Raw genomic sequence first — 12500 nt, forward strand, 5'->3', positions numbered from 1 at the left:
AGAAGGGAACATGGAGCCATCATTTTAATCATGCCTAGTCCCAGGTAGCCTTCTCCTATTGACACAAGTGCCAGCATTCACCTGTGCAAGCTTCCAGCTTGCTTGTCTATGTCTGCAGCTCAATTTTACAGGCTGCTCTTTGTTAGAAAAGAACATGATTGGCTGGGTGCGGTGGCTCACACCTGTAATCCCAACACTTTGGGAGGCCAAGGCGGGCGGATCATGAGGTCAGGAGATTGAGACCATCCTGGCCAACATGATGAAACCCTGTCTCTACTAAAAATACAAAAATTACCTGGGCATGGTGTCATGTTCCTGTAGTCCCAGCCACTCAGGAGGCTGAGGCAGGAGAATCGCTTGAACCTGGGAGGCGGAGGTTGCAGTGAGCTGAGATTGTGCCACTGCACTCCAGCCTGGTGACAGAGTGAGACTCCATCTCAAAAAAAAAAAAAAAAAAAAAAAAAGAAGAAGAAGAGAAAAAAAAAGAACTTGATTTTGGGGCTGCTTTTCATTAAAAGGAAAACCTTACTGAGGATTCCTGTACCCTCACTATCTGCCTAAGTACTTTCTTCTTAACTACTACGTCAGTTGCAGGATGAAGTCTAAATGCCTCATCCTGGATTTCAAGGCCAGCATGATCTCACCTCTGTCTATTATTTCACTGCAACGTCCCCCACACTTGATCTTCCCTGCTGCTGTGTGGTACAATCTATTTTGTTGGCCCTGTCAACCTTCTATCCCTCATTTTCAGGTCATTGCAAATCCCCATGCATTTTGGTTGGAGGAATTATTCCTTCTGCCCAACTCATTTCTGGGGTGGGGGCTGCCAAACACAGTTATGGGCCTGTGATACAGTTGGAACCAATCAGAGTCCTTTCCAGGAATTCATATCATCCCAGTGGGAGAGGAAGTCTTCTCTTTCCTCTGGAGCCACTCTCTGGGGTGGTGGAATAACATAAGCCTAGAGCTGTTTGCAGACATCTCTGCCGCATGAATCTTGTCCTCACTTGGATGGAAGGAGCCATATTCACAGAAAAAGAGAAGCAAGACAGATAGACATAGACTTACACACACACACACACACACACACATACACACACCGAGAGAGAGAACAGAGTGAGTGACCACATTGTCATGCCACGTTGCTTGAGTCTCTGCATCCCCCGTCCTACCTGGTTTCATGAGCCAATACATTTCTTTAAAACAAACAAACAAACAAACAAAAAACTTGTGAATTTGAGTTGTGTTCCCTTTACGGACTAATAGAAAGTGTCTTGACTGCTATTCAGCTGTACTGGATTGCTGATGGTTCCCAGAATTCCACGCTGTCTCTGACTTACACCCTTTACAGTTTCAAGAGACCCCATGCTAGCCACATGAAGTCCAGGAGGACATGGGAAATGCAAGGATGGCTCCTGCAGTCCATTCTCCTTGTTCCCTGGGTTTTTCTTTGGTCTACTCTATGTGGCCACATCCAGGTTGCCAGAGGGATTCTCCTGGACCACCTCCTTCATGCTCTCCCCACATACCTGCTCAGACCCTCTGCTCCTTTGCACCCTCCAGAGTCTGCCACCTTATGGAGCCTGGCCCCTGACATGGGCTGGCAGCTGTTTCTATCCCTCTGGTTCTGTTGCTGGGTAGGGGCTTTGGCTGCTGCAGGCTTCAGACCCTGAGGGTGTGCAGTATGGACTCACAGCAAGTCTCCAAAAGACCTCTAGCACGATAAAGATGAATTACTCGTGACAATTCTTCCCTCCCTTATCATGCCTGAGACTGTTAATTGGCTCAGCATTCAGGCACATTTGAGACATCCAGGCATGGGATAGAGTGAAGGCTTAGAGGCCGTTCCGCCATTGTGTTTCAACTGTGTAACAAGACTCGGATGCTACACATGTCAGGTGTTCAGAGGAGGAAGTATGAGGAAAGGCAGGCAGGTTTGGGAGCTGGGGGATATCACAGATGTGCTGGCTGTTGGCAGAAGGGCCAGGCTAGGCCTGGAGTGTTTAAGGCTTTCCCGAGATGGGGTGGGGCTCCGATGACACAGCCTGCAGAGGAGCCTCTGTGGCTTGCCTGAGTGACCTTGAGGATACCAGGTTGACGGTTTTCAACATGTGACGGGAAAGCTTGGGCAAGGGCTGGTGTTTAGTGAATGTCAGGTCCAGGATTTTGACACTCATTCTCCAAGTCTAAATGGGGCTGGGGCTGACTCAGGGCCTCCTTCTGGGTCAGCCGGTTATACCTCCTCTGGTGCATGGAGAGGCCTGAATGGCAATGCCATAAGCCTCAATACTCTTTCCAGGGTTAGCAAATGAGGTCTCCCTGACTTTGGGCTTCTCCCCAAAACCCCAACTCACATTGCCTCTTCTGTAACCCTGGGCCAGGTGGGCTGTGACAGAAATGGACGGTGTCTGCGCTTCGTGGCCTCGGTAGCCTCCTGCCCACCTTCCCCTTGCAGTTCCTGTCCATACCAAGCACCCCCAGCCCTCATCACTCAACGGATGGGCTGATCCTCAAAAACCACCTCTCGGGCTTTCCAGCCTCAAACAGTCTTCATTCTGTGACTCATTAGGAAGATTCTCACCGCTCATGTATTTATGCAGCCCCTACATGGAGATTCTGGGCTGCCTTTTTTTCTTTGTTTTTCCTCTTTGATTTCCTTCCTACTTCAAGGACTCTGAGGGCGGATTCACTTTGCTGAGCTTCTGGGCCAGCCCAGCTGAATGGGAGGAAATATCCCAGCATACTTCTTGCCTGGTGATTATGTTTCTCCTAGAGGGTCAGACCAAGAGCCAGAGAATCACATGCTTGCAGCTGGGAGGGAGCAGAGAGGCAGGCTTGCATAGGGGTTCCTTGGGAAGATCATGGGCCCCGACGTGAGGCAGACCCTGAGTCTGAAACCAGCCCTGCCATTCACCAGTGTATGATCTGGAACAAGTAACTCCCTGAGCTTTGACTTTTTTTTTTTTTTTTGCATTGTAAAGTAGAGATTAAAAAACTACTTTGCAGGGTTATTATGAAAATGAAATGGGATATATCAGAAGTCTGATATTTAATGACTGGTAGCCAATACTATGCTTGTCTTATCCCAATCTCCTTGAGAGACAGAGGCCGACTTGCCCAAAGTCATGCCCTGAGACGGTGGCAGAATCACAGCTCATCCTGTTTCCCACTCTGAGGCTCTACACAACCTACACTGGCCCCACTAGGTGGGAGACAACAGCCAGGGCAGATGAGCATGATGGGAAAACCTTTCAGTTCTTTGATCATCGCCTGGGGGCAGCACAAGTGGCAGGATTAGCAAACCCACCCCAGGTCTGCTTCCACATCAGTGATGGAGAATAAAGGAACTAGCGGGAAAAAGTCAAACGAAGAAAGCACCCGGAAAAGATGTTTTTATGTTCACTTACATGGAAAAAAAATCCAATTATACAACAGGTAGATATATGTTTCTCAGAAAATTCATCTCTATGAACCTGTTTGTTTCAGTCGCAGTTATAATTCAACAATTGCCAAATGGAAGTCATAAAATTGTGGGGTGGGGGTTGGGGAGGAGAGCCGCCAAGGGGAAGGTAGTAATTATGTGCTATTTCTTTTCTAGTTTCAGATTATTTGGAGTTTCAACTTTTCCAGCAAGTCAGAGTTACATAAACAGACACCATACTAAAATATGATTGTGTAAAAATATAAAATTCCTAAAGCATGATGGCAATAATATTTTAGGGAAAAAAACATTAGAGTCTGATAGCATCAGAAAATACAAATAGGATCATTTGAGCAGTCCTGTTTCTGTGTACGAACAGCAGTTGCAAATGATGGATGTACGTGAAAGAAAAAAGCATTTGATCTGTGTATAACCTAGAAAGGGTAACATTTCTAAACACTGACTTTATAAGAAAACATGAAGGACATCTTACACTCAACAACAATGGTTTAAAAGGAGGATATAACTGTCTGAAGGATGCAGTGGCAGAATGCCATGGCCTTTGTTTTCAACTTGCTCTTAACCTATGTTGGGATGCGTTCACACTGCTGGGGTTTCCTGCAGAATCTAGCACCAATATATGGATCAGATTTTGTCTTTGATCTGAGTCCTCTATGTCTTCAGTTTTGAGTGTATTGAGGTATGTTTTCTTTGGTTGCTGTTGTAACAAATATGTAGTAAAAACAAACTGTAATATTTACAACAATTAAACATTTTAGATTTCAGTGTCAATTCTTCACATAAGAAAAAATTGAAAACTCTTTAAGAATCATCAGAAGGCCATTACTTCCTAGCGTCTGTCATGAAACTGTTTTCGATACATAGGACAATTAGCCGATTAGCACAGCTGTATGCTTTCTGGTCCAGAATCTTCCCCGTGCTCAGCGGGGAGGCAAGTCCCGTGACCGCTGTGTCCGCGGTTCGCCATGCTTCACAGTAGTTATCCACAAGGCGGATGCCATGGGGGCTGGAGCCATGCCAAATGACTTTCTGGGGCCTATAAAGTAATTTTGTCATGTTATTTTTCAAAATGACACTTCTTTGTGGTATTTTTTGGTAAGCAAATTGGCATAAGTCTAGTGAATCAAGTTAAACTCCTTAACCCTGATGCCAAATCACCTCTCTATCCTCATTGCCCTTGCTAGCTTTCTTAACACACTAGATTGCAGCCATACCCAGCTTGCAGTTGTTTTCAAATCACACCCTCTTCTTTTGTGAATCTAAACCTTTGCTCATGGGGTCCCTTGGTCTGGAGGGCTTCTCTTTCATTTTCAGACCAGTGACTCCTTCTCATCTTTCAAAGGCCAATAAACAACTTCCTCTTGCAGGAAGCCATCTCTGATTCTCACCCCTAAGTAAAAATGAAAACAAACATATCCTGTATATCCTATGGTACCTGTTTCTCCACTTACAGTTACAATATTCTGTCTAGAGTCACAGTTAGTGTGTGTCTATTTCCTCTGTAGACTGTGAGCCCTGTAAAAGTAGGAGCTGTGTGGGTTTATTATTGTGCCTTCCAGGCCTGGCCTCAGGCCTCGTATAGAGTAGGCAGTGAGGAGAGGTTTGTTGAGTTGTTCTATTCTGAAAAACTCACATAATTTTCAAGATTTAGAGTGCAAATCACAGTGTAGAGTTACAGGATCCCCAGGAGTTGCATTGCTTACCACTTACTATGTGCCCACTGTGTGCTATATGTTTTCACATATATTCATTTTATTCTCACAATTCTATGACATAGATATGGTTATGTTGCCCATTTGACAGGTAAGGCAGCTGAGGCTGAGAGAATGGAAATGTCTTGCCCAGGATTCCATATTGAGTTACTGGACCTGGGTCTTCTGACTCCAAGGACAAGGCTTTCTCTGAGGCCCTCAGTTGCCTCACTGTGGCTTTATGTTGGCAATATCCTAGAGAAGCAGCTGATAAAGGCATCCCATTGTTAGGATGCCCCCTAAAACTATCTATCACACCATATCGGAGAACTTCCACCCTCACTTACCAAGAAGGATCTGTCATTACGTCTCGACCATCAAAGGAGTATATTGGAATATGCATATTGAACTGACCTCCGTGGCCAGAAAAAATTGAGTCCCAATTATTAAAAAGCACTTGGCCCTATAGAGACAAAATACCACATTAGAATCATTATACCATCAGCCTACAAATGAGTTAGATTTTTACTCTTTCTTTTTTTTTTTTTTTTGAGACAGTTTCGCTTTTGTCATCCAGCCAGGCTGGAGTGCAATGGTGGGATCTTGGCTCACTGCAACCTCCACCTCCCAGGTTCAAGTGATTCTCCTGCCTCAGCCTCCCGAGTAGCTGGGATTACAGGCATGCGCCACCATACCCGGCTAATTTTGTATTTTTAGTAGAGGCAGAGTTTCTTCATGTTGGTCAGGCTGGTCTCGAACTCCTGACCTCAGGTGATCCACCCACCTCGGCCTCCCAAAGTGCTGGGATTACAGGCATGCACCACCACACTCGGCCGATTTTTACTCGCTCTTCAAAGCCCAGATGCCACCTCACATTAGAGTCTCCAGCCCCAATCCTAGAGCCTGGACAGAGTGAAAACTCAAGAAATGTTTGTGGTTTGATTTTATAATCCATCCATGAACACTTTTGCTTTTACTGTCTTATTTCTTGAGGGAATTTCTCTTATTAGATGTGTATACAAGCCTCCTTCCAATCAAAATTGTGTTTTATGTCTTTATTTTATTATTGTTATTTTGAAAATATTATGCATATGTACTAAGCTTCAAATTTGTGGCAGGCCTTGTGCCAGTCTACACTGTGGGTGAGATGGAGATGAACTTTTTAGTCCTTTTCCTGAAACAGCCTGGTCCCTTGTAGAGAGATCCAAGAATAAAAATAATTTCAGTGGGTGAAGGTGCTGGAACAGAATTCTGGGAGAGGAGGTGGAAAGTGCTGGGTATGGGGTTAGGATGGAACTTGCTAGCCTCAAGGTTTCAAATTGGAGTACTGGGGTTGCAGAGACTAAAAGGTCTTGAAGTACCTTTAAGAAACAGTCATCAGGACCCAGAGCTTCTCCAGGGTGTATGTGAGTGGCAATGAGCTTTCTCTGCATAGCCTTGAAGGAGTCTGCTATTTCTATGGAATAATCGAGGGATCCTACAAGGCCCTGTCTTACCCACAAATGGGGCAGAGAAATATCTGCTTAAATGGGCACAGAACACCAAACCAGGGTTCAGGACAAAGTGCTCTAGTTTGCAGTGATTTTAAGCCAACTGGTTTCTTCTTCTGAGCCTCAGTTTTCTCATCTGACAAACTGAAAAATGAATAACTCTCATGTTTATTAGAAGTCCCTATTAAGATAATGAGGTACTTTGTAAACAAACAAGAAAACCCTGTATCAATGAAAGAAGTTATCACTATCTCTCCTCCTGCATGCTCCAAGGGTCACACAAGCATAAAGAAAACTGAGGTTCAGGGAAGGCAAAGAACCCGCCCAAAGTGACATAGCCAGTAAGGGAGAGAGCAGGCTTAAGTCAACAGTCTTCTGTTGATGTCAGGAATGAAAACTGCCTCCAGGCCCTGTAGCGACCAATGCATGCAGAAGGCAATGGGAACCATATTTATTTTTACCTTGAGGTTCACTATGGGAAGGCTGTATCTCTCTGCTTTCCTCACAATGGTGGACAGATCTTGCAAATGGGAAGATAAGAATGCTCGGTAGGTGGACAACAGTCCTGCAGCTCTGGCCTGCTTGAAGCACTGAAAATCAGCTCGAACGTCCCCAGAAAATGGCATGTTCAGAGCAGCCAAATGCAGCTGAAAAATGTGAGACAAAAGAGAGCAGTCAGAATCAAAGGCAAACTCCAGCCCCCAGAACCATCTCACATTCCTGCAAAGATTCCAGACTTCTTAGGCTGGAAGGCACGTTGGAGGTCATTTTATTCAATCCCTCCCTGACATTGGAATTACAGTCTCTGCCTGACCATCTCCGGGGAAGGAGAGCTATGGTCTCCCAAGCAGCCTGTTTCAGCTCTCTGAACAGCTCTAAGTGGTAGAAATGTCTTCCTTAGGTGAAAAAAAAAAAATATTGCTTGGACCAAATAAAGAACTTCAGGGATCTGAATCTCGGAATCCACCTGCAGGCCATAAGTTTGAGACCTCTGGGTCTGTGCAGGGGTTTTAAGCTGGCTTTGGCCCTGGATCCCAGAGCTTCTCCCAGCTATCTGCCTGCAGCCCTTTCTTCCATCTCCTGGATAGGCCTGGGGCTGATCACATGAGGGGTCTGGGAGAAAGCCATCGAAAGAAGGGTATGGCACCTATGACTAAGACTGCTGAGATAGACCCTTCTGGAACTAGGGGTCTTATAGTAATTCCAGCTTCACATCCCTGCTATCTTGGTCAGCAGCCAAAATAAAAACCAATCCGTAGTCTATTTCTCCCACACTTTCTCTCCCAAAACCCAGCCTCCTACTACTGCCCTCTCTCTCAGCCTTTTTGCCACACCCTCTGGAATGCATTCCATAATCAAGGAACACTCATCTCCCTGACTCCCATCAATCTCATCTCGGGGGTAACTTTTATCTCATCAACTTAGAGCTGAGAGGCTGGTGCAGGACCTGGGTCCAAGTTACCAAAAAGGAAAATATTTTTAAATATCTTAAGCCAAAGGACATGAAATGAGGCTCAGGCGGTAGGGCAGGAGGCGGCCAGTGTTTCTCTCCTGGTTTCTACCATGCCTCTCAGACCTGAACAAAGCCTCTGTGTGTCCCAGTGACCAGGATCACCATGGTGGTCTTCTGCTTCTCCAGCTTCCAGCCAGTTGGCCACAACTGGCCATGAGCTACAGTGAGTGTCCAGACTGCCCCAAGCAGCCCTTGCACATCTCTGGATATTTTTCTCCATTCACCACCCCTTTCCTTCCTGCAGAGGACAGACCCCAAGGCTGCCACCTGCTCCAGTCTCTCTCTTTTTATTCATCTTGGTTCTGTCTTGACCACCATACTAGATGGAGGTCCAGGTCAAGCAGCATCACACCCCATCCCCATCTCCTTCCTGCCCCGCACTGAGCCAAGGCTTCCCCAGCAGGCCTCCCAGTGGCTAGCATTTTATGCTCTACATTCCCAGCCATTAGGGTAAGAGGGAGCTTTAGCATGCTGCCCACCCACCACAATCACAGGCAGGCCACCAGACTTCCACCTCCACATATACACCCTGACCCTTTGATGTCCTTGCCATCTGACTATACTGCCCCCACCCCCGTCTTCTTCCTCATGCATCTGGAGACTCTGGTGCCTGAGGGAAGAAGCCCTATGGTCTCATCATCTTCCAACCAGTGTGCTTTGGGGCTACATCAGAGTGCATCACACGAGGCCTTGATGGAATGAGGCTTCCCCAATGCCAGGGGCCACCTAAGAAAGGCACAGGCAGGGGGCAATTGCAGGGCTTCCTTGCCACCTCTAATCCCACCAAGCCCTACTGTCCTTTAGAGAGACACAGAGAAATGTCTGAAATTACGGTTGTTTCTGAATGACGAGATCGGGGGGTTTTGTGTTCTCATGTTTGTATTTCTTTAATTGCTGGAACATTTTTATAAAATGACAACATTTTTATATTGTACTTTTAGGAAGACAGTAATGTTATAACACTCAAAATGTTAAAATTGCTATTTTGTGGATGGTTGTAGTTTTGATAAAATTGTAGGTGTGTTACTATTTTCTTCTCCATTCTTTTCATGCATTGTTGACATTTTCTGCAATGAATATGTATTAGTTCTGAACTTATAAAATACCATTTAAAAAATCCTTTAGCTACTGCCCTAACTTTGGGGCTTTTTGAAGGGTTACTGACACTCACATTTCTCTTCCTTCACTTCCCACTGACTCTTCAACCAACTAGAATCTTTTTGGCTACTAAATGCTTTGCTCTAGTTTCTAAATTTGAAGGACACCTTTTGGTTCTTCTTATGAATTTCCTGGCAGCCTTTGACACTGTTGGCTACTACTTTGCTTGGCTTGCTTTCTTCCTCTCTGGCTATGGCATCTCAGTTTCCTTCTCATATTTCTCCCATCAGTTCCTTTTCAGTTTTGCTCCTCATAGTCTAATCCCTTCTGACTGTATAGATTCTCTTTTGGGAATCCAACCAGCCCCGTAGTAATTGCACGGCTCATCTCCAGCCAAGATCCCACTGTGGGGTTTCAGACCTTCAGAACCTATTCCTTCCTGGTAGTCTCCACTCAGGTTTCCTCCAGGCACCTCAGACTCACCATGCTCCAAATTAGTTCCTCCTTGGTCAATAGCAGCACAATAGGAAATGCTCACATCTGTTGTTAGAAAGTGCCCCCACAATCCCTGCTATATGGAGTGGCCTTAGACCTTCAAACTCATTCTCCTGGTAACTCTTTATTGGGCTGGGAGTGGGCAATTGACCCAACACAGACCATATAAACTATCTCTCCCAAGACCCTGAACTGAGTCAGTAGTACTGGGGTCAGCAGCTGTAAGATCACACAGACTTGGGGCAAGAATCAGTGCCAGGGTGACCCAAAGCTGTGTGCAAGCTCATGTCACCTACGTATGTGTTTTGGGGTGAGGTTGGGAGGAAGAAAGACCCTTTCAGAAGGTGGTCTATAGAGACAGCAAAGCAGACTAATAGAGACAAGAGTCCCAGGCCTGGCTGTTCTTCCTGTGATGGAGTTCCATGAGGTTTCTATGCTGATTTAAATGAGATCTTTACTTAAGCTAGCAAAGGAATAGAGAGACTTTCTAATCCCAGCAATGAAACAATCCCTGGAAAGGAAACTGTCACCACTCAATCATCCAAGCAGAAACCTGGGCATCATTCTTGACCTTTCTCATCTTTAATGTGCCATATTCAATCAATGACCCAATTAGTCACTCCTGCTTCCTTCATGTCTCTCCAATTGCCCACTAGTCTATGGGCTCACTGCTGTGATTCTAGTTCAGATAACACAGGAGTCACCTAACTGGCCTTTGGACCCCTGCTCCTGTCCCTTCTGATTAATCTGCACACTGTAGCCAAGGTAATTTCTGAAACACTAGTGTTGTCATACCTGTTTCCTGCTTTAAACCCTTCTGTAGCTCCCCATTGCCCACAGAAAATGGTCAAACTTTTTGGCTTGGCTTGCAGACCCTTGAAACCTAGCACTTGTTTTGCTGACTTCCGCAGACTAAATGTCTCCCTTTTCTGCCTTGAACTCTACTCTTTTGCCTGTAATTTAATACTAGCAATTACAGGAATGCACAGCCCTTCCCCTTACCTCCCTCTATTCCATCTTCCTTTTGCCTCTCTCCCACCTGGCTCACCCCCGAACTCAGCTGTCCTTTGGGTCTTAGTTTGGAGGTAACCTCCTCCAGGTAGACGTCTCTGCCCTCCCTTATACCCCCAGCACCCTGTGCTTGGTTCACCCAAACAACTTACCACACTGTATTGTAATTCTCTGTTTTTTGTTTGCCTCTCTCACTAGTCTATAAGTATCATGATGGTAGGAACTGTGTACTAAGCATGAGACCTAGCACTTAGTAGATATACACTCAGTATTTGAAGATTAAATGTATAAATTGTACTTACAGCAGGCTTCTCATAATTGGCACTTGAAATAGGGTTTGGTGGAGGCAGAAGCTGATGTGGCTGTTATGAAAAGGAGGAAAAGAAACAGTTCTGAATATGCATTCAATCTGTTCTTCAGAGTGTATTGAGGTGCAAGTGCAATGTTTCTTGAGAAGATGCTTTAAATAATTTGCCATTGTCTGTAACTGTGACTCTTAACTGTAAAGAGTTTCATGACCTGCTGAAGAAATCATCTTCAGAAACGGAGAAAATGTTCTCAAGAGTTTTAAAAAGAGCACTGAATCAAGGAAGGGCATTCTTTTTGATAAACCCATGTTTAATCACCAACTCTTTCACTTAATAGAGAAAGCTACCTCTTCAGAGCCTCAGTTTCATAATCTGCAAAACGGGGATGATAGTACCCACCTCAAAGCATTGCTCTAGGGCTAGAAGATGGACAATGCCAGTTGCCCATGTTCTTATGAGGCAGATGGTGCCAAAAATTAAAGGAATCTTCTAGATTGCTTATACCAACCAATGATTCCACAGATGAACAAACTGAGGCCAAGACAGAGGAAGCCCTCTGCCCAAGAGGATTTGGCTACTACATGGGAACAGCAGGTCTCCAGCCTCTGGATCTAGTTATTCCTCCACTCTACTATGGGAACCTCCTGTTAGCACCCATTAATTTCTAGGATTTCACCAGATACTAAACCGTGCACAGCTGACTGTCCAGAGTTTGGAGAGCTTGGCGCTAGATACCAAGGAGGACTCAGGAAATGCTGATAAATGAATGCATGAGCAGTCCAACAGGGTAACTACTCACGTTGCTGGAAAGCGCAGGGGGTGGAGGGCTGTCGGCAGGAATGGGGATCAGTTCTCCCAGCTTTAAGAAAAACAGTACATTGAAATGAAAGATCAATTACAAACTTTTCCCATTTCAAAACAGAAAAAAATGGCATTTATGGGAGTAGATTATTATTTTTAGAGGGTATTTGAAGGCAGTGTGTTAAAGGAAGTTTAGAAATTACCTGTAATTTTTTCCAGCCATCTCTAACACGAATGAAAAACTCAGTGCTGTCCCTCAGGTAGATGAATGTTCCTTCTATAACCAAATGCGCTTTCTGCAGCATGTCATCCATGTTGCTGAATGCTGTGACCTGTCGGATCATTTAAATTCCAAACACTGCCATTATCATTAGAGCAATGGCACCATCTGATAACCTGGCCTCTCTGTAAAGTCAACTAGGAGCCGTCCCCAGATACTCAATAAAAAGGCTTGTTAATGTGCCAGATAGAGGTATATACCTTCATTAGTAACTAAAGGGCATTCTTCTTGATAAAAAAAAAACATGTATACTTTGAAACACAAATCTAATTTATAATAAATGAATTAAAACAAAAATGACAATATTATGTGAGTATAAAGACATTTACAAATTGTCAATGGAGTTATCTTTGTTTTGGTTTGGGTATTAG

At 44.9% G+C, this 12500-nt stretch overlaps 1 protein-coding gene across 3 annotated transcripts in view; it reads right to left on the reverse strand.

Annotated features, from left to right (window-relative positions):
- Nucleotides 1-3375: 3375 nt before the first annotated feature.
- COL15A1 (collagen type XV alpha 1 chain) overlaps nt 3376-12500 on the reverse strand; it is a 126861-nt gene continuing 117736 nt past the window's right edge. For all 3 annotated transcript variants that reach the window (XM_016961321.4, XM_016961323.4, XM_016961322.4), the window contains 6 exons: nt 12053-12181; nt 11848-11907; nt 11043-11102; nt 7085-7270; nt 5481-5596; nt 3376-4478 (listed from right to left, as the gene is read on the reverse strand). In XM_016961321.4, coding sequence (XP_016816810.3) covers nt 4265-4478; nt 5481-5596; nt 7085-7270; nt 11043-11102; nt 11848-11907; nt 12053-12181 — 765 coding nt within the window. In that variant the 3' untranslated portion in view covers nt 3376-4264. The remainder of the gene's footprint in view (nt 4479-5480; nt 5597-7084; nt 7271-11042; nt 11103-11847; nt 11908-12052; nt 12182-12500) is intronic.

Source organism: Pan troglodytes, chromosome 11, assembly GCF_028858775.2.
Source record: "Pan troglodytes isolate AG18354 chromosome 11, NHGRI_mPanTro3-v2.0_pri, whole genome shotgun sequence".
Classification (NCBI taxonomy): domain Eukaryota; kingdom Metazoa; phylum Chordata; class Mammalia; order Primates; family Hominidae; genus Pan; species Pan troglodytes.